This window comes from Cololabis saira, chromosome 16 (genome assembly GCF_033807715.1).
Source record: "Cololabis saira isolate AMF1-May2022 chromosome 16, fColSai1.1, whole genome shotgun sequence".
Lineage (NCBI taxonomy): Eukaryota > Metazoa > Chordata > Actinopteri > Beloniformes > Belonidae > Cololabis > Cololabis saira.
The window spans coordinates 36,718,828-36,738,703 of NC_084602.1; the positions used below are offsets into that span (position 1 = coordinate 36,718,828).

The 19,876-nt window shown below is 44.1% G+C and overlaps 1 protein-coding gene across 1 annotated transcript; it reads left to right on the forward strand.

The window, feature by feature from the left end:
* The first annotated feature begins 5,077 nt into the window (after nucleotides 1-5,077).
* On the forward strand, nucleotides 5,078-19,876 carry si:ch211-67f24.7 (uncharacterized). The gene is made up of 12 exons (XM_061743329.1): nucleotides 5,078-5,244; nucleotides 5,510-5,637; nucleotides 5,718-5,838; nucleotides 7,164-7,302; nucleotides 9,579-9,683; nucleotides 9,758-9,847; nucleotides 10,905-11,050; nucleotides 11,128-11,220; nucleotides 12,660-13,111; nucleotides 17,713-17,979; nucleotides 18,071-18,177; nucleotides 19,568-19,876. The coding sequence occupies exons 1-12, from the start codon at nucleotides 5,078-5,080 to the stop codon at nucleotides 19,874-19,876; spliced, it is 2,124 nt and encodes a 707-aa protein (XP_061599313.1).

The following is a 19,876-nucleotide window of genomic DNA, read 5'->3' on the forward strand; positions in this document are numbered from 1 at the left end:
GAATCCAGAATGTATGACATTTTTGTTTTTTTAATTGCATTACAGAAAATAAAGAACTTTATCACAATATTCTAATTTTCTGAGACAGTCCTGTATATATCCTGTATATAATTTTGATTGCATGAAAACAGCACTATATATATATATATATATATATATATATATATATATATATATATATATATATATATATATATATATTTAGATGCTGATCTTAACTTCCAGAAACACATAGCTAATGTCTCCAGGACTTCTCATCTCAGAAATATATCTAAAGTAAGATGTTTTCAGTAAGATGTCACAATCAGACTCTGAAAAGTTGGTTCATGCTTTTATCTCTAGTAGATTAGATTATTGCAATGCACTTTTTGCAGGACTGACAAAGCAAGTGTTACATAAACTCCAGCTTATTCAAAATGCTGCAGCCAGAATTCTAACGAAAACCAAGAGCAGAATAAAAACTTACCTTTTCACAGGCGTTTGAGTAAACTCTACATGTTGTTTTTCTCTTGACATACTTTTGTCTGTTTCTGTTATTGTAAACCTGTAATTTTGTGCACATTGAGTCCATGCTCGTCGTGTGCTTTATAATGTGCTTTATAAATAGTAGTTGAGTAGATGCACTCAGGTGTAGCACGGTGGACTAAAGGCTGATTTATGGTTCCGCGTTAAAGCGACGGCGTACCTTTACGCCGTAGGCTCTGCGTTGGTGTGACGCGGAACCATAAATCAGCCTGCAGCCTGCAGCATGTGAAGCAGTATTTCCTCCTCAGCATCCATGCAGGGCGTCCTGCGGGACATCTGCTCTCCACACGGAGCAGCACGACTCTGGAAAACCGCAAATGACTCAAAACAGGCTTCACAGAGGAGGACAAACTGGACGTTTTTGCAGATTTCAGGATTCACTGCACCTTTTTCTCTGATATCTGGATCTGTGGAGGAGCTTTAAGTCAGGTAAGGTTGGTTTATTTATTTTAGGTCATCAGTGGCAATTACAATTTCTCTTCTTTCTTTTTTTGCATTTTTTATTTTTGCATAATAAAGTTGCTTTTTAAAAGTGTTCAAAATAAAAGTGTGATTTCTAGCAAATAGATTGGTTTTGATAGAGGATATTTGAGCCATTAATGTGTATTTAATTCATCTTTGAATAGATTTTCATTTGAGAACAGAAATCCATCTTGTGGTGTGTGTTTTCATTTGTTTTTCTCTCTGTTCCCAGCTTGTTTTTCCCTTGACAGACCCGTAACGGAGGGATCTTGGCTCCTGCAGCCGTTTTCCCTGCAGGGCTGAGCTGTTTGGCTCTTTGGCCACTTCCTTGGCAGAGGGGCTGCTGGCGGGAGCAACATCTGAGCAGGTACCGACAAACTATCCCAAACCTTTTCTATAATTTATCAAAGGCGTTTGATACCGTCGATTTTGAAATCCTTTTAGGCAAATTGCAGCATTATGGTGTCAGGGGAACTGCACTCAGTTGGTTCAGAAGCTTCTTATATGAAAGGGAGCAATGCGTAAATGTAAATAATAGTAAATCACAATGTAAAACCATTAAACATGGAGTCCCACAAGGTTCGATACTAAGACCGCTTCTTTTCATCTTATACGTAAATTATTTTGAGAACTCCTCTAACATCCTGCATAAAGTTATTTTTGCAGATGACACAAATTTATATCTTTCACATAAGAAGCTGGAATATCTCCAAAACCTTATGAATGAAGAATTGACCAAGGTGGACTCCTGGTTTAAATGCTATAGATTATCTTTAAATATCAGTAAAACTAACTATGTTTTGCTCAAATAGAAACCGAAGTAATATTGAACATATACAAATAGTGATAAATGGTAGAGCTATCGAGAGGGTAGAATTGATTAAATGTTTGGGAATATACTATCAAAGAATAAATATGTCTGCTTATTTTACAGACATTTTCTTCCTCTTGAAGCTTCTCCTAACTTTGTACCGGTCTCTATTTGAGCCTCATTTAAATTATTGTAATGTTTTATGGTTTAATACATATCCAAGTTATGTTGACAAATTACAGATCTTACAAAAGAAAGTGATCCGAGTTATATCATGGAGCAAATTTAATTCTCCCTCTGATCCTCTTTTTTATGGATATAAGCTTCTGAAACTTACTGAGTGTAACATTTTCCACAATGCCTGTGTAATGTATAATGTGGTGTTTAGACTCAATGACAGACTCTGTCATCTCATGAACTCACCACAAGCGGAAAACAACTTTTAAAGGGAAAGAAAAGGAAACTGAAATGTACAAGTTTCAGTGTAACCTGTAAAGGCCCAAAAATCTGGAATGATAAGCTTCTGGAGAGTCCCATTTTACAAACTTACCTCAATTGATTGTTATCTGTATTTGTGAATAAACTCTGTGAACCCTCAGCTTTTACCAATCAGAGACCCGGACCAGCCTCTGGTGTTGCAGGGTTACCATCAGCAGCTCGGTCCGTCCTCATTAGTGTCTCTGCTCACATCATGAAGCCTCAGGAGGCCGAGCTGGTGGGGGAGATCTCCAAGGTAAACCCAGCTCACAAACAAGCCTGGTTCTATCAAACACACGGCTCACATCAAGCTCTCTGCAAAATTAAAAACATGCATCTCATCGGATGTGCAGAAATTTCCAATAACATTTTGGAAAGAGTTGCGGTAACTAAATTTCTAGGTGTTATGATTGATGAAGATCTCACTTGGAAAAATCATATTGCACTCATCTCGAACAAGATTGCAAAGAATATTGGAGTAATCAGACGTATACGGCATCTATTATCAAGAAAAATCTGTATTAATTTATATTACACTATGATTTATCCTTATATTTCATACTGCAATGCCATTTGGGCAAGTACCTTCATGAGCAACCTCAACTGTATCTTTATCCTGCAAAAACGTTTTATCAAAATGATTACATTTTCCAATAGACTTACTAGATCCACCCCATTGTTCCAATCCCTAAGTATTCTCCCTATTTCTGCTGTAAATGTTTTTCAGATTTGTCTATGTTTATCAATCCATTCACAAGCTACTTCCAACTTGTTTTCATTCTTTATTTCAATTCAATTCCCAAATTCATCACCTTAATACTAGGTCTGCAAACAATCTCCATCCCACCTTTTTCAGGTCTACTTTTTCACAATTTTCAACTAGATTCAGAGGTTCCTCTTTGCACCTTTGTATAAGCCGCACGGTTCAAAACCTATGAAAAAAGTAGCGGCTTATAGTCCAGAAAATACGGTAAATGAATCAAAAATGGAATTCAGGGCAACATTTTCTGCGTTCATTTGCCCTGTGGTGGTTTCAGCTGCAGTGCATGGTGACGGAGCTGAAGATGGGCTTCACCTCCGCCCTGCTGGAGCTGGGCCAGATCCAGCACGGAGACTCCTTCCTGAGAGAGGAGCTGGAGGAGAACCGGAGGAGCTGCCAGAAGAAAGCTCTGCGGCTGGAGGCTCTGGTGGAGTCCTTGAGGGTGAGACCCGGAGGCCTTGGACCCGGGCCAGCAGAATCCATAATTAACGCTTCTCTCTGCAGAAGCATGAGGTCAGACTTTTCTAACGGGTGAACTCTGCACCCTCCGCAGGAGGAGCTCGGTGCGGTCCGGTGTCAGATCGTGCAGCTTTACGGCGACGGATCCGGCAAGCAGAGGGACAGGTACGACCTGGACCGGGTCAGATAACTCATTAGGACCTACGTTTACAGGCAGAATGCTGCAGGGAGGTTTAGTTTAGTAGATGTTTAGATCTTTAGTTTGCATTTTGATGAAAGTTCAGACACTGAGGTGGTCAGAGGGGCTGCAGGTCAGGATGGAGCCCTCTGGAAGCTCGTCGTATCTCAGGACCAGAGACTGGACGGTGCTTTGCTGGGATCTGTTGTAGATCAGAGATACAATTCAGTTCAATTTGTTTGTATAGAGGGAATGCGCATGATGTCATAGATGCGACTTCACAGCGGGTTACAACCACTGAGTGTCAGAAAGACTGAGTGTCAGCGTAAACTTTCAGTTTGAGCAACTGGAAAACATCTAAAATGGGAAAGAGCTGTTGTGCGATTGACTGTTCTCATAGATTTAGCAAGAAATCGTAGTTATCGTTTTACAGACTGCCGAAAAAATAATCTTAAGAGAGACAAATGGATCACTGCAATTCACAGAAACAACTGGATTCCAGACACCGAAACGTGGATTTGTGGTTCCTATTTTGTATCAGGTAATGTTGGATTTTTGGGTAGCTAACGTTAAACGGTCAAATCATAAAGTTCGATGTCCTCGTCACTTTAATTTCACCAACAAATCCTGCCTTGAAGTCGGACCAAGCGTCAAGACTTTTGTAAGCCTTCAAGCTTTGCTTCGTGTATTTCCCCGGAGTAGAAATTAAGTACATATAAATATCAGGAAACTGGATTCATGGCCAAATATTAATGTCCATGGACCACTGGTTCTTGGTAACTGTACCAAATATTAATGTCCATGGACCACTGGTTCTTGGTAACTGTACCAAATATTAATGTCCATGGACCACTGGTTCTTGGTAACTGTACCAAATATTAATGTCCATGGACCACTGGTTCTTGGTAACTGTACCAAATATTAATGTCCATGGACCACTGGTTCTTGGTAACTGTACCAAATATTAATGTCTACCTTGCAGTGTATCACCTTCTTCTGCAGCAGCTTGGACCGTCGTTGTTTGTACTTTGCAGAGTCGTGCAGCTCCTCTGCACCTCTAGAGGCTTGTGGCAGGTTCCTCCTGATGTCCTGGGACTTGGCTTGCTCTCTTTCATCTTTCTTCCTCCCGGTGTGGCGGGAAGCTCCTGCAGGATCAGTTGCTTGACGGAAAGTGTCCGTCCGAAGCCGTACTGTTGAATCGTGGCTCGTAACTTTAGCTCTCTATCGAAGTCTTTGACGGACCGTCGACCGAATCGTTTCACCATCGAGGAGCTTAGGTTTTATACATCATGACATCATAAAAATAGAAAGAAAGAGAAGCCCATCTCCTGGTTCAGTCTTTTTCTAATCGTAATCTCATGAACTTGGACATTTACTGTGCAAGCTGACGCCTGGAGAGGCTGAGATGAAGGTTTCTCTGAGCGTTGCGGGGGCAGACCTCGGCCTACCTGCTGGGATCTCTACTCCTGGGAAGAATGGAAACCTTCTCAAAGGTTTGATCGTCCTCTCTGGCCAACGATTACCTTCAAATAGTCCAGAAATGACTTATAAACCTCTCCGGACTGATGCCCGGTAACAACCACCTCTCTAAGAGGATGGCTGATGTCTTGCCCTGCTGGCGCTGCACCTGAAAAGCTTGTCAAGCAAACATTTTCAAGTTTTATATCATCATTAAATGTGTTTTTTTCCATTGTTTTGTTTTGCTGTTATAGTATTTGAGGTTTATTTGATTATTTAGCAATAATCTTGCATATTAAAGTGTTAGTTTGCGGTGTTTGTTGAAGCGGAGGAGCGTTTTGAGCAGGTCGACGTGTCCTCATCCGTCCTCTGTCGTCAGCAGCGATCCTGCAGGGGAGCAGCGGTGCTGCGGCTGCCCCGGTTCCCCCCCCGCCTGCCCGTCCCGGGGGAGACTGCTGCTGCACTGCTTCCTGCAGGGGCTCAAGGCCGGCCTGAGCGAAGGCACAGGTCAGAGGTCACGCCGGGGGGGCGGTGGCGGGCTGAGCCCGGCCCGGGAGTCCAGGCTGAACCTTCTCGTGTCGTTACAGACGCCCGGCACCAGGTGGCCATGCAGCTGCTGCACTCGGAGTGGGAGTACGTCTCCACCCTGAACCAGCTCTACGACAAGTACAAGACGCCGCCGGCTCACCAGACCAGCCTGGAGCCGTAGTAAGTACCGGTGCAGGTGAGGGGGGGGCGGAGGCAGAGGGCCCGCTGGTACCCTCCCATGAAGGAGGGGCCATGGAAATGACCTGAAGCTGATGAAAGGAATGATAAATACTAACTTGACTGATCAATCAGACACTAGTTTTGAGTATTTCTCAGAAACCTTTTCCACCAAACCAGTTCCAGTGCTGGTTCTGGTTCACAAGTCGTTCAATTTGAGAACCAGCTGAGAACTGGTTTCCTTTTCCACAGCTCGGGTGCTAAGTAATGATGTGCAGATCAAAACTGAAATATCGATACTTCCGATACCAGATCTGTTTGCTCTAAAATCGATTCTCAAACTAAAATATCGATACTTTCGATACTTCAGTTATTTGTGTTAATGTATATCATTAACAATGCTGTTGCTTTTTTTCCTAATTGCTGTTTTTAATTGTTTTATTCTCTTTTTACCAATGTCTTGACTTTTTTATCCTTTTATCTTGATTTTATTTCTACTTCATTTTTAATTATCAAACTGTAACACTTTGAGATTCGCAGGAATGTAAAGTGCATTATAAATAAAATGTACTATTATTATCATTATTAACAGGAATACGGTGAAAAATAACTAAACTATTTAGATTTTGTCTAAATGACACGCTGCTTGTAGAAACTACTTTTTTCATTTTCATTTTTATAGTAGTTCTTATTTTTGTTTATTATTCTCTTATTTATTTTAATGCTTTTATTATTTTACTTAAGATCTTTTTTAGTGATGGAAACACCTTTTTCAAACACTCAGCTACCTCAGTAAACTTCTGACTTTAAAATAAGTAGCTAAATAAATTACTCTGATTTTTTGTATTTTTAAACTATCTAAAATACGTATTTTTTTTAGATTCACCTGCACATTAGGGGTATTTGCACAATGTATCGGTTTCGAATCAGTATCGCCGATACCAGCCTGAATTTTACTCTATCGGATCGGAAAGGAAATCAGTGGTATTGAACATCACTAGTCTCCGTCTCCCAGTCTTGCTATTTGGTCTTAATAACCCCCCCCCCCCCTCCGCTCAAGTCCAGCAAAGAGTTGGTGCCTTGGAACCGGAGCCAATTCTTTGTCAGTGGAAACAGAAAGTCTGGTTCCAAACTCAGCACTGGTCCAGAACCAGAACCAGAACCAGAACCAGAACCAGAACCAGAACCAGCCCTGGAACCGGTTTGGTGGAAAAGGGGCATCATCATCAGAGGGACGGGTCCTGATTAGCATGAAACTGAGCCGTTGTGAGGCTCAGAAGTCTGGGGTCAGAGACGATGTTCTGACGCGTGTCTCCGTTGTGCTGCAGCCAGACCTACGTGAGGTTCGTGGAGCAGCTGCTGCAGCGACACGTGCTCTTCAGAAACACCCTGCAGGAGCGTCTGTCCGCCGAGCACTGGAAGTCCCTGCTGGGAGACATCCTGGTGCAGCTCATCGGGCAGAACGACGTGAGTCCACTCCGCCTCTACTGGCGCTTTTCCATTGGTACCTACTCGGCTCTACTCGGCCTGGTTTCTTTTCCACTACAATCCTGGAGCAGAAGTAGGAGGTTGGAGTGAAGCTGCTGTGACGTATTTGATTGTGTTCAATTCAATTAAATTTGATTTGTATAGCGTCTAATACAACAGATGTTGTCTCTAGACGCTTTTCAGAGACCCAGAAGATAAACCCCCGAGCAATTATTGCTCGGGGGTTGGGGAGCGGTGGCCTGGACCGCCCCAAGCACGCAGCTCCTGAAGCTCCGGCCTGCAAACATGCAACAAAGAGAAAAAAGGGGGGCCAGCACAAGAAACTATAGGAACGATGGACAAAAATGATAGCTATGAGATACTTATAATAAATAAAAATGGAAATGGAGAAGAGAGGAAGGGAAGAGGAAAGGAGAAGAAGGGTGAGAGGCACCTCCCAGTGGATAATGTCCCTGCTCTCTTAAGCGTATTTTTCGGCAGTCTGTAAAACGATAACTCAGATTTCTTGCTAAATCTACGAGTACAGTCGATCGCACAACAGCTCTTTCCCATTTTAGATGTTTTCTAGTTGCTCAAACTGAAAGTTTACGCTGCCACTCAGTCTTTCTGCCACTCAGTCTTTCTGACACTCAGTCTTTCTGACACTCAGTCTTTCTGACACTCAGTCTTTCTGACACTCAGTCTTTCTGACACTCAGTCTTTCTGTCACTCAGTCTTTCTGACACTCAGTCTTTCTGACACTCAGTCTTTCTGCCACTCAGTCTTTCTGACACTCAGTCTTTCTGACACTCAGTCTTTCTGTCACTCAGTCTTTCTGACACTCAGTCTTTCTGCCACTCAGTCTTTCTGACACTCAGTCTTTCTGTCACTCAGTCTTTCTGACACTCAGTCTTTCTGACACTCAGTCTTTCTGCCACTCAGTCTTTCTGACACTCAGTCTTTCTGACACTCAGTCTTTCCGACACTCAGTCTTTCTGTCACTCAGTCTTTCTGACACTCAGTCTTTCTGACACTCAGTCTTTCCGACACTCAGTCTTTCTGTCACTCAGTCTTTCTGACACTCAGTGGGCTAAACCCGCTGTGAAGTCTCATCTGTGACGTCCAGAGGTGGAAAAAGTACAAAAATATTGTACTTAAGTAAAAGTACAAATTTTCTGCTTGAAAATTACTTAAGTAAAAGTAAAAAGTACCCAATAAGAAAATTACTTAAGTAAAAGTATAAAAGTATCTCAAATTAAATATAATAAAGTACCAAAAGTACATGGTGTAAAATGTACTTAGGTACAAAAGTAAAAAGTACAAAGTACAAAATTCAAAGTACAAAATTATTTTCAAAAGGATTGCAAAGAAATGAAGAATCCAAGAATTTGCTTACAACTCTAAATAATGGTGATATTATTCTGGCCCCTTTAGCGTTTGTTTCCATTACTCCATTTTAATTTCTCCCTTTGCTCATCACTGCTGCTGTACCCCATTGGCCCCGCTGACAGGAGACTCTTCAACTGATTTAACTTTTTAATGCCAAAACCACCTTAGAAGGGGTGGAATCAAAGAATGGTGCCCATGGACACGCGTCGGCTGCCGCTCAAGGCTTATTTATGGTACCGCGTTACACCAACGCAGAGCCTACGGCGTAAGGTACGCAGCGACACGCACCGTAGGGTGCGCTTCGCCGCGTAACCTACGCCGTACCTTACGGTGTAGGCTCTGCGTCGATTTAACGCGGACCCCTTCCTTCCCGTCCGCCTTATGGTTCCGCGTTAAATCGACGCACACTCAACGCCGTAGGCTACGGCGTAGGGTGTGCGTCGCCGCGTACCCTACGCCGTAGCTCTGCGCCGGTGTAACGCGGAACCATAAATCAGCCCCCGCTGTGCTGTTCTCATGGCAATAGCCTACATTTTCATTTAATGGAAGTCTTTAATTTGTAGCGAGTAACGACGTGTCCAATTTTAAATATAGCGGATTAAAAGTACAATTTTTGTACAGAAAAGTACAGAAAAATCAAAGTATCAATAAAGTACAAATTCTCAAAAATCTTACTTAAGTACAATAACGAAGTACTTGTACTTCGTTACTTTACACCACTGGTGACGTCATGCACATTCCCTCTACAGATACAGAAAAAGTATCTACTCGGCACGTTAGACCCCTAGTGGAGAAGTGCAAAACCGAGGCGAGTGGAGTCGGGCTGAGTAGGTACTAGTGGAAATGCGCCCGGTCATGACCTCTCTCTCTGTCTCCGGGTCGTTCAGACGGCGTTTTCAGACATGTACCTGGGCTACACGACGACCTTGGCGTCGTTCCTCTCTCTGGAGTTCCAGGGCCTGAACCGGCCGGAGAGGAGCCGCCATCTGCAGGTACGGTTGTTTGTTTGTGGTTATATTGAGGTGGCGGTGAGGAGACCAGACGGATGCTCTGCCTGCTCCCACAGGGCGGCCAGATGGAGAGGGAGGAAATGAAACTGCTGTCGTTGCTGTTGGCGCCGCTCGCCCGGGTGCACGGCTACCTGAGTCACATCCAGGTGGGTACGCAGCAACGCTTTTTATAGCTTTATCTGGATCCCCGTTAGCTGCAGCAAAACTGCAGCTATTCTTCCCAGGGTCCCACATACAGTATACACAGTATGTGTGGGAGTGCAGTACATTACACAGTACTGTGTAATGTAATGTACCCCACAGTACATTACAACCAAAAATTAAAAGCAAACCTAAAGAGGTAGCATCTAGAAAAAAAGAAAGGAAAAATAGAAAATAAAGAAAAAATAAAAAGTCATTCACCAGTTTAACATTTAGATATAATTGAAAACAATATATATTCATACATTTTATAACATCAACAAATTCAATAATAATTAATAAATATTAATTTATTTTTATTATATATATACATATATATATATATATGTGTGTGTGTGTGTGTGTGTGTGTGTGTGTGTGTGTGTGTGTGTGTGTGTGTGTGTGTGTGTGTGTGTGTGTGTGTGTGTGTGAATATATGTGTGTGTGTGAATATATATATATGGAAAAAAACACTATATACTGGAAAAAACAACAATTTTCACCTGTTTCAAGTAGATTTTCACTTAAAATAAGTAGTAAGTTTGCTTGTGTGAGAAGATAAATCTTGTCCCAATGGCAGATTTTTCTACTTATTTCAAGGGAAAATTTACTTGAAACAGGTGAAAATTGTCAAATAACAAGTTATTTTTCTGGTGATGACTCTTGTTTTAAGTGTAATGAGATTTTTTGACTAAAAATGAGACATTTTAACTAGAAATAAGACAAATATTCCTGGTAAGATTTTGAGTTTTTGCAGTATAGTATTAATATGTTGCATAACTACAGTCATATAATTCATGCAACAGCTGAAAAAACTGTTTTAATAACACTAACCCAAATCCATATCGGAATCGAATCAAATCAAATCGTGATAATCGATTCTGAATCTTAAGAATCGGAATCGATTCTTGACATTTGAATCGATCCCCAGCCCTAGTTTTAGATGCATTCAAAACAAATCGGTGACGACAAACAAACTAACAAGCAGCCACCCGGCTGCCGTGTTGGGTCGTCTCCCCCCAGAACCTGCTGCAGTGGACGGGGAAGGAGCACCCGGACTGCAGCCTGCTGCTGGGGGCCGAGCGGGCGCTGAGGAGCGTCCTGTCCCGCTGCCACCAGATCCTGCAGGAGGACGTGCGGTGGGAGGACGGAGACGAGCCCAGACACAGGTACACATGGGTTTACTCAGATATACGGTCCGACTCAGAGGACGATGCTGATGCTCGTGTCCTCCTCTCCTCCGCAGCGGCTCCTGTGATGCTGCGGTCGCCGGTTCAACTCCCGCAGGCTGCTGCCCGAGCCAGCAGGCCAGGGACGAGCCGCCCGGCGCTGCTCACAGGTGAGTGCCGCCCTCTGCTGGCCACCGGCGGGACTGCTGGCAGGCGAGGGGCCGCTTTAAAGGGGACCTATTATGGCATTTAATGTCTATTTTAAACAGGCCTTGAATGTCTTAAAAACAAGGTTTTGATTGTTTTTTTTATATAAATTAGAAATTCAGCCTCTGGGCCATGTCTTTATCTTTACCGCTTCTAACCTCATTATCTATGCAGGATTCTGAGTGGGCGGGGCTATGATAATGAGGCTCTGTGCTGATTGGCTGCCTGAATGACGCGATACACTGCTACGAAAAAATGGAGGACGCTCCGGCCGGCGGAGTTAAGCCTGAATTATGGTTCTGCGTTAAATCGACACAGATCCTACGCCGTAGGCTCCGCGTTGGTGTAACGCGGAACCATAAATCAGCCTTTACACCGTGTCATGCATGCGATGCGAGCGTCAGCGACAAAATCAATTCCATTGCTTTATTTTCTATTGGACTGTCCTAACGCCGCAGCGACGCAGCCGTTTTGAGCTGAACATTTGTCGGACGTCCTGCTTCTATTTTCTTCCTGTCTCTCACGTTGAAAGCCGGTTGAAAGCGCTGTAGGAAACAGTCATGATGAGGAACGGCTGATCCAGTTAGTTGAAATGAGAAGTTATCTCTATGATTCCTCCTCATTTCACTACAAAAACCTCAATAAAGTTCAGCTGCTGGAGGGAGATGGACAGAGAGACGATGTCACGCAGTGCTACGATAGTCGGACGCTTGCATGGAGTTACAGTGACCTGATGAATTAACCTTATTTTTGAAAAGAAATGATTAAAAATTCTCCTATGTTGGATCTGCACTGCAAAAATTCAAAATCTTACCAGGAATATTTGTCTCATTTTTAGTCAAAAAATTTCATTACACTTAAAACAAGAGTCATTACCAGAAAAATAACTTGTTATTTGACAATTTTCATCTGTTTCAAGTAAATTTTCACTTGAAATAAGTAGAAAAATCTGCCAGTGGGACAAGATTTATCTTCTCATTACAAGCAAAAAAATCTTGTTCCACTGGCAGATTTTTGTACTTATTTTAAGTGAAAATCTACTCGAAACAGATGAAAATTGTTGTTTTTCCAGTGATGAGTCTTGTTTTAAGTGTAATGAGATTTTTTTTAACTAAAAATGAGACATTTTAAATAGAAATAAGACAAATATTCTTGTTAAGATTTTGAGTTTTTGCAGTGTGTTATGTTTGCTTTCTGCCTTATTTAACCGGTTGTTACAAGTCAGAAGCATGTAAATGATAAACGGCTGCGGTCTAAGCAGCGATCCCTGAGGGACTCCACATGTGAGAGTTGCATTTACCTGCAAAAACAGTAAATAAAAATGTTGAAAACTGATCACGAAACCTTTTTTTTGTACCTTTTTGCTTCTGCCATTGTATCCTGCTGCTCTTCCTCCCCCCAGGGACGGCCCGCCGCCCCCCCACCTCACCAACATGCGTCTGGAGTGCTGGTCGTGCAGCCCGGTGCGGAGGAAGGGCTGCCGGCGGGAGCCGCCGGCCCCCAGCCAGCCGGGCCACCACTGCGGCCAGCCCCACTGCTCCCTGCTCACCCCGGACACGTCCGGCTGGGCGGAGAACAGCGACTCGGGCCAGGGCACCTTCAGCCAGGCCACGGCCAAGTACGCCGGCGAACCGGAGGCGCCCCGCGCCCGCCGCGGCCTCGCCGACCTCGACACGGACCCCGACGACACCTCGGCCTTCGACTACTCCTCCGTGACCTCGGGCAGCCCGGACGGCACGCTGCGGCGGGAGGCGGACAGCGCCAGCGGCGAGGCCGAGGGCGAGGACGAGGAGGAGGAGGAGGAGGAGGAGGAAGAGGACAGCCAGGTGCTCTTACCTTACTTTAAGCTTAATAGTCAGGGCCGAAAATTGAAAAAGCCCCTTAGAAAACAACATGGTAGGCATTTTTGAGGAAAAGCACTTTCTCTATTGTTTCTGTATGATTTTTTTGTGCTGAATCCATTTCTGCCGTATGCTAAGCTGTCAAAGTTATCGTTTAGTCATAATTATTGATTAATTAGCACAACTATTGATTTGTCGTCTAAAGTTAGAAATGGTGATCAGTTTCCTATTTGTCAATAGTAGATATATGATTGTTTGGTATCAATGTAAAGGGGACCTTCTCAGCTTTTATCTGAGCCCATGGTTGTGTTTTTCTGACAAACATAGAGGTCACACGGCCTCCTTAAACCATAAATTACACACATTTCCATACAATTTTTCGCCTAAACTATCTAGTTAATTTTATCTTCTGGGATCAAGAGATATCAACGACCCAAAAGATAACAACCACAATACCCAATGGACTTTGACGAGTCAGGAAATGTATGATATAACCATACTTTTTCTTTGTGAGAAGTTATTATAAGGCTTGAAATAGCTGTAACCAGCTCAGTCCCATTCACCACCATTCATTCTTTGGACCAGCATTTTGTAAAGACTATTATTAGTAAGCAATATTCAAAGGCCTGAGTGATTTTCATCAATTTAATTCATCAAAAATTTCACTGAACAATCACATTTTTCACCTCCTTGAACCGCCACCCGCCTTACTGTGGTGGAGGGGTTTGTGTGCCCGAGTGATCCTAGGAGCTATGTTGTCAGGGGCATTACGCCCCTGGTAGGGACTCCCATGGCAAACGGGTCCTAGGAGACGGGCCAGACTAAGAGCGGTTCACGCCAATCATGGAGGAGAAAGAACAAAGGACCGTAACGTCGCCCGGATCGGCGTCACCGGGGCCCCTCCCTGGAGCCAGGCCTGGGGTTGGGGCTCGTAGGCAAGCGCCTGGTGGCCGGGTCTTTCCCGTGGGACCCGGCCGGGCTCAGCCCGAAACGGCGACGCGGGTCCGCCTTCCAGTAGGCCCACCACCCACAGGAAGGTCCATGAAAGGCCGGTGCATTGTGGGCTGGGTAGCAGTCGTGGCGGGGTGCGTCGACGACCCAATCCCTGGACATCAACCCTCACAGTGGGGACATGGAATGTCACCTCGCTGGGGGGGAAGGAGCCGGAGCTTGTGCGTGAGGTTGGGAGATACCGGCTAGAGATAGTCGGGCTCACCTCCACACATAGCTTGGGCTCTGGAACCCAGCTCCTTGAAGGGGGCTGGACCCTCCACTACTCTGGAGTTGCCCAGGGTGAGAGGCGGCGGGCTGGTGTGGGCTTGGTTATAGCCCCCCAGCTCAGCCGCCATGTGTTGGAGTTCACCCCGGTGAACGAGAGGGTCGTTTCCCTGCGCCTTCGGGTCGGAAAACGAGTCTCTCACTGTTGTTTGTGCCTACGGGCCGAACAGCAGTGGGGAGTACCCGGCCTTCTTGGAGTCCCTGGGAGGAGTACTTGATAGTGCTCCAACTGGGGACTCCATTGTTCTACTGGGGGACTTCAACGCTCACGTGGGTAATGACAGTGATACCTGGAGAGGCGTGATTGGGAGGAACGGCCTCCCCGATCTGAACCCGAGCGGTGTTTTGTTGTTGGACTTCTGTGCTAGTCACAGTTTGTCCATAATGAAAACCATGTTCAAACATAAGGGTGTCCATCAGTGCACGTGGTACCAAGACACCCTAGGCCGGAGGTCAATGATCGACTTTGTTGTCGTTTCATCTGACCTTCGGCCGCATGTCTTGGACACTCGGGTGAAGAGAGGGGCTGAGCTGTCAACTGATCACCACCTGGTGGTGAGTTGGATGCGCTGGCGGAGGAGGAAGAAGGTGGACAGAACGGACAGACCCAAACGGATTGTGAGGGTCTGTGAGGAACCTCTGGCTGAGCCCTCTGTCAGGGACATCTTCAACTCTCACCTCCGAGAGAACTTCTCTAGGATCCCGGGGGAGGCGGGGGACATCGTTCTCTGCCTCCATTGTCGGCGCGGCGGCTCGAAGTTGTGGACTCAAGGTCTCCGGTGCCTGTCGTGGCGGCAATCCTAGAACCCGGTGGTGGACACCGGAAGTACAGGATCCCGTCAGACTGAAGAAGAAGTCCTACCGGGCTATGTTGGCCTGTGGGACTGAATTGCAGCACATTTTGCAGCACACAGCCTGTTCAAGGCAAAGGAGAGATACACTAGAGGGCTCATTCTTTTGGGTTTGGAACGCTTCATCTGACATTATTACTAGAAAACTTAAAATGTATACAGATTTTTTTCATAAATCCTGCCACAATCCGGCCTCAAGCTCCTTTAACTTTAACTTTAATCCAGGAAATTGGTTGATATTTTTTTTAAATGACTTGATTAACTTAAACACATGATTCATCTTTTCAAAATTATTGTTACTGTTACTGACCCTTAATAGAGGAGATGAACACCACCACATATATTTGCACTGGCAACATCCATGTTAGCTAGTTGTCTTGCTAACTCGTTGTTGTGGCAACTCACCACCTGCTGCTTGACTGCGGTATTTCAGCATCCTAACTGCCCACGAATTCCAGCACACAATCACCCACAAGATAGAAATAATATGGTGATATTATACATTTTCTGAAACTGTATATGAAAGTGAGTATTGCTGTACTTGTTTTTTATGTCTCTGGTATTCCTAGGTGTCACAGAGTTAATACAAATAAAAATAACATAGGCGAAAATGGTGAAAAATTAACATTCTCTGGGGTTTCTGGAGCTCTATTGACCTCCAAGTATGTCAGAAAAGTTCAACTTTAGGTTTGAAAGAGAGCTATAAATATCTCCTTTAAAATGATACCAAACACAGTATTATTGTAACTTAGGAATTGCTTGATCTATGAGCCTAAACCAGGATAGGCAACAGCGTTTACAGTCCAATTTACCATATGGGGTGGCCATCTTGAATGTGGGAATATAGAAAACCAGGGGTCTAATTTTTTTGGCATACGGTGGATTCTGGTTTGGGACACATTGATCTTTCAAAAAATGCTGTATGCCATCTTTTCCTCAAAAATGCCTACAGGGTTACATGATTCTGAAGTTACAGCCCAGTCTATAAAACTAGGGTCTACAATTTTACATATTGTACATTTGTAAAATTGTAGACCCTAGTGTCCATCAATCCATACTAATACATTTCTCCGGAATGAGTATGGGTAGAACATACTATTTAGTACGTACTAATATTTCGGACGCACTAAAAAATCTCACGGTGGAAGTGTGGAATTTCGGACGCAGCTAGAGAGAGTGACTTGCTGTTAACCGTTTACTTCAACGTCCTTAGCAACAGTAACCAATGACAACAACATCCGGGTCCCTACATACTGTACTAACCACCAGCCCTCTGATTGGCTGAGACAAAACCAGGCTTATACTGTAACAGGTTGGATTAACTTCAGTGTTGTGCAAGTTCATACTTTTCATGAACTAGTTTAAAGTTCAGTTCATATAGTTTAAAAATTAATAGTTTATGTTCATAGTTCACCATTTTCATTTTCAACTAGTTCAAATTCAGTTCATTTCAATATTTTTAGGTGAGAAGTACGAAGGAAATGCCCCCCTATCCTAAAACTGTTCACTGTATACCAGTGGTCTTCAGCCCTGATCCTGCATATTTGAGATGTTTCCCCTCAGAACCCTGATAAAAATGACTGTCAGACTTGTGCAGACCTGGATGACAAGCTGATGACGACCATTAATTAGAATCAGGTGTGATGATGCAGGAAACATCTAAAACATGCAGGACAGGGTTGGAGACCCTGCTGTATACAGTCATGTATTGTCCTAGTGGTTTTCAACTTTCCTCAGTGGCTGTAAATCTCCAACAATGTCGTCCATTATCAGTTTGTCTTTGGCTGCAGCAGGGGGACTGGGGTCGTTTGGGGCTTTTGGTCTTGGTCTTTCCTGATCACTTTGATTTGATTGTCAAGGACTTGCAGATATTTTCTCACACCGGACGGATGCTTTAATTCCACATGACGTTTCAAATTTAGTAGGCAGACGTACGAGGCAGACGTTCGGACTTGTTTTCTCAGCGCAGGTGGACACAATTTGCTTAGAAAGGTTAGATTTTTACCGTCGGACTCTTTGGGAGACAATGTGTAAAATTCCCGCAAATAATCATAAACGGAGGCATCATCTGACGCTGCGTCTGCAACGTCTCTCTCTTCACTGGTCATGTAAACATGCACCGGGCTCGGACCGCCGTTGCCATGGAGATGGTGCCCGTTGCTATGCTAGTGTGTGCACTGCATTGTGGGTAATGTAGTGTGAAGTCGTCATCTTATCGAGTATTTTAAATGTGTGGCACCGCCCGCTGGTAAAATGAGAAGGATTATTCCGTAACAATTGGACCTAAACACTGAAGCTGAAACTCACATAATCTGAACAGTTCAAGTTCCAGTTTGTGATCTGCAGAAGGAACAAGTTCACGTTCAAGTTCTTTATTTGCAAATATGTTGCGTTCAGTTCAACGTTTTCACAGAAATGAACGTGTTCAATGAACGTGTTCATTTGAACGCGTTCATGCACAACACTGATTAACTCTACACAACAGGTGCCGGTGCTGCTCAAGCCGTCGGGCAGCCAGCAGGCTCCGGCATCGCCGTCGCCGCCCCGGGGCAGGGCCGTCTGCGTGAGGTGGCAGATCCCCAGACTGACCCCGCACCCCCCGCCCAGGAACCCTGCGGGGCCGTACGGCGACGGGCCGACGCCGTGCCTCATCAGCTCCCTGAGCAAGCGACTGGTCAGCGTCAGGAAGGGCTCGCCGCCGCTGCACCTGAAAAGTGCCTTCAGGCCCATCTGGGACGACCCGTCCAAGCAGGTCCGTAGCTCCGGCTGCACGTCAGCGGGTTTCACTCCCGTTGATGACATCGTCTCTTCTGTCTTGTCTCCTCGGACCCGACGACCCGCAGCAGACGGACTCGGCGCCGGAGAAGGACAACCGGCAAGGCTTCGTCCCGATCCAGGCCCCGGCGAGGCCAAACTTCCAGACCTTCCACCCCAACAGGGAAACCTTGAGGTGGGACCATCCGACAGGTTTCACTGTGTTTACGTTGTTTTTTTTCCTTTAAAAAAGGACCTACCGTATTGGCCTGAATATAAGACGACCCCGAATATAAGACGACTACGGAAGAGTATTAGGGCCATGCAGGAGAAAAAATATTTGAGAGGGTAAGATTTTTTTTTATTGTGCACTTTGAGAAAAAAGTCGAAATGTCGAGAATAAAGTCAAAATTTTGAGAATAAAGTTGAAATACAATTTCGTGAATAAAATCGAAATTGTACTTCAACATTAATCTCGACATTTCGACTTTTTTCTCGAAGTGCATAATGAAAAAAAAATCTTCCTCCTCTAAAACATTATTTTTATTTTTCTCCTGCCTGGCCCTAATACTCTTCTGTACGACCCTGATTATAAGACGTTTGAAAAAAGTTGGAAGAAAGACTTTTTGAACACCAAATTCAACTTTTATACATAAAATAATTACAGTACATCTGAAACAAATGATTATAACAATATATTTGAGAGAAAAAGCATGTTATTTTGCCTCATTCCAATCATCATCTTGAAGTTTGCATCATAACTTCTCCTCAGCTGCCGGTTTACCTGCCAATCTTTGACCCACTTTTCTCGTTTCTCCATCTTCTGTTATCTCTTCTCCTATTTTCTTCTCTTTTCTTTCTTACCGCTATTTTTATTTTTCTTCTTCGTGCTACTGCTATTTTTATTTTTATTCTTTGTGACAGGGGTTCACTTTGTATGGAAGATTATTAGGGCAAGGCAGGAGAAAAATAAAAATAATATTTTAGAGGAAGAAGATCTTTTTTTCATTATGCACTTCGAGAAGAAAGTCGCAATGTCGAGATTATTGTTGAAGTACAATTTTGAGATAAGTCAAAATTTCGTGAATAAAGTTGAAATATTGAGAAAAAAGTCAAAATTTCGTGAATAAAGTTGAAATATTGAGAAAAAAGTCAAAATTTCGTGAATAAAGTTGAAATATTGAGAAAAAAGGCGAAATTTCGACTTTATTCACAAAATTTCGACTTTATTCTTGAAATTGTATTTCAACATTAATCTCGATATTCCGACTTTTTTCTCGAAGTGCAAAATAAAAAAAAATCTTCCCCTCTCAAATATTTTTTCTCCTGCATGGCCCTGATACTCTTCCGTAGTTTTGGCCTGGGGAGTTAAGTTCAGCATTCGCTTTAAAGATATATCTGGCGCCATCTAGCGCCATCTAGCGTTGTGAATGGGTATAATGTCTAGACCCCGAATGGAAGACGAACCCCCACTTTTTCAGTCTTATTTCAGTGCAAAAAACACCGTCTTATATTCGGGCCAATACGGTAACGTGTCACGATCGGACCTCTGCGTCGGCTCTGAACCGTTGCATCTCTCTGGACAGGCCGGTGCTGACTCAGCAGCGGGGGAACAACGCCGTGGCCCCGAGCAGCGTAGGATTGTGGGACAGCGAGGACAGCGAGGGGCCCTGCAGCACCGTCTGACTCCAGGAGATTCGCTGAAAACCAAACCGGGACACGGCGTTGATCGGATGTTTGATCCGGGACGACTTCACTTCCCCCTGGAACAACCGGGACACCGAACTGAAGCGAGGAGATGGAGCACCGGCGTCCCTCTGGGATCGTCTATGTTTGAACATAACAGTCGAACAGTTTGGACAATAAAAAAGAGCCATTTGCATGAAACAAACTGA

Excerpts from the sequence above, each read along its gene's own strand:
- si:ch211-67f24.7 (XM_061743329.1), top strand. The coding sequence starts at position 5,078 with ATGAAGGTTTCTCTGAGCGTTGCGGGGGCAGACCTCGGCCTACCTGCT. Across the intron at positions 13,112-17,712 it reads ACCTTACTTTAAGCTTAATA|GTGCCGGTGCTGCTCAAGCC; the intron begins GTCAGGGCCGAA and ends TCTACACAACAG. Across the intron at positions 18,178-19,567 it reads CCCAACAGGGAAACCTTGAG|GCCGGTGCTGACTCAGCAGC; the intron begins GTGGGACCATCC and ends CTCTCTGGACAG.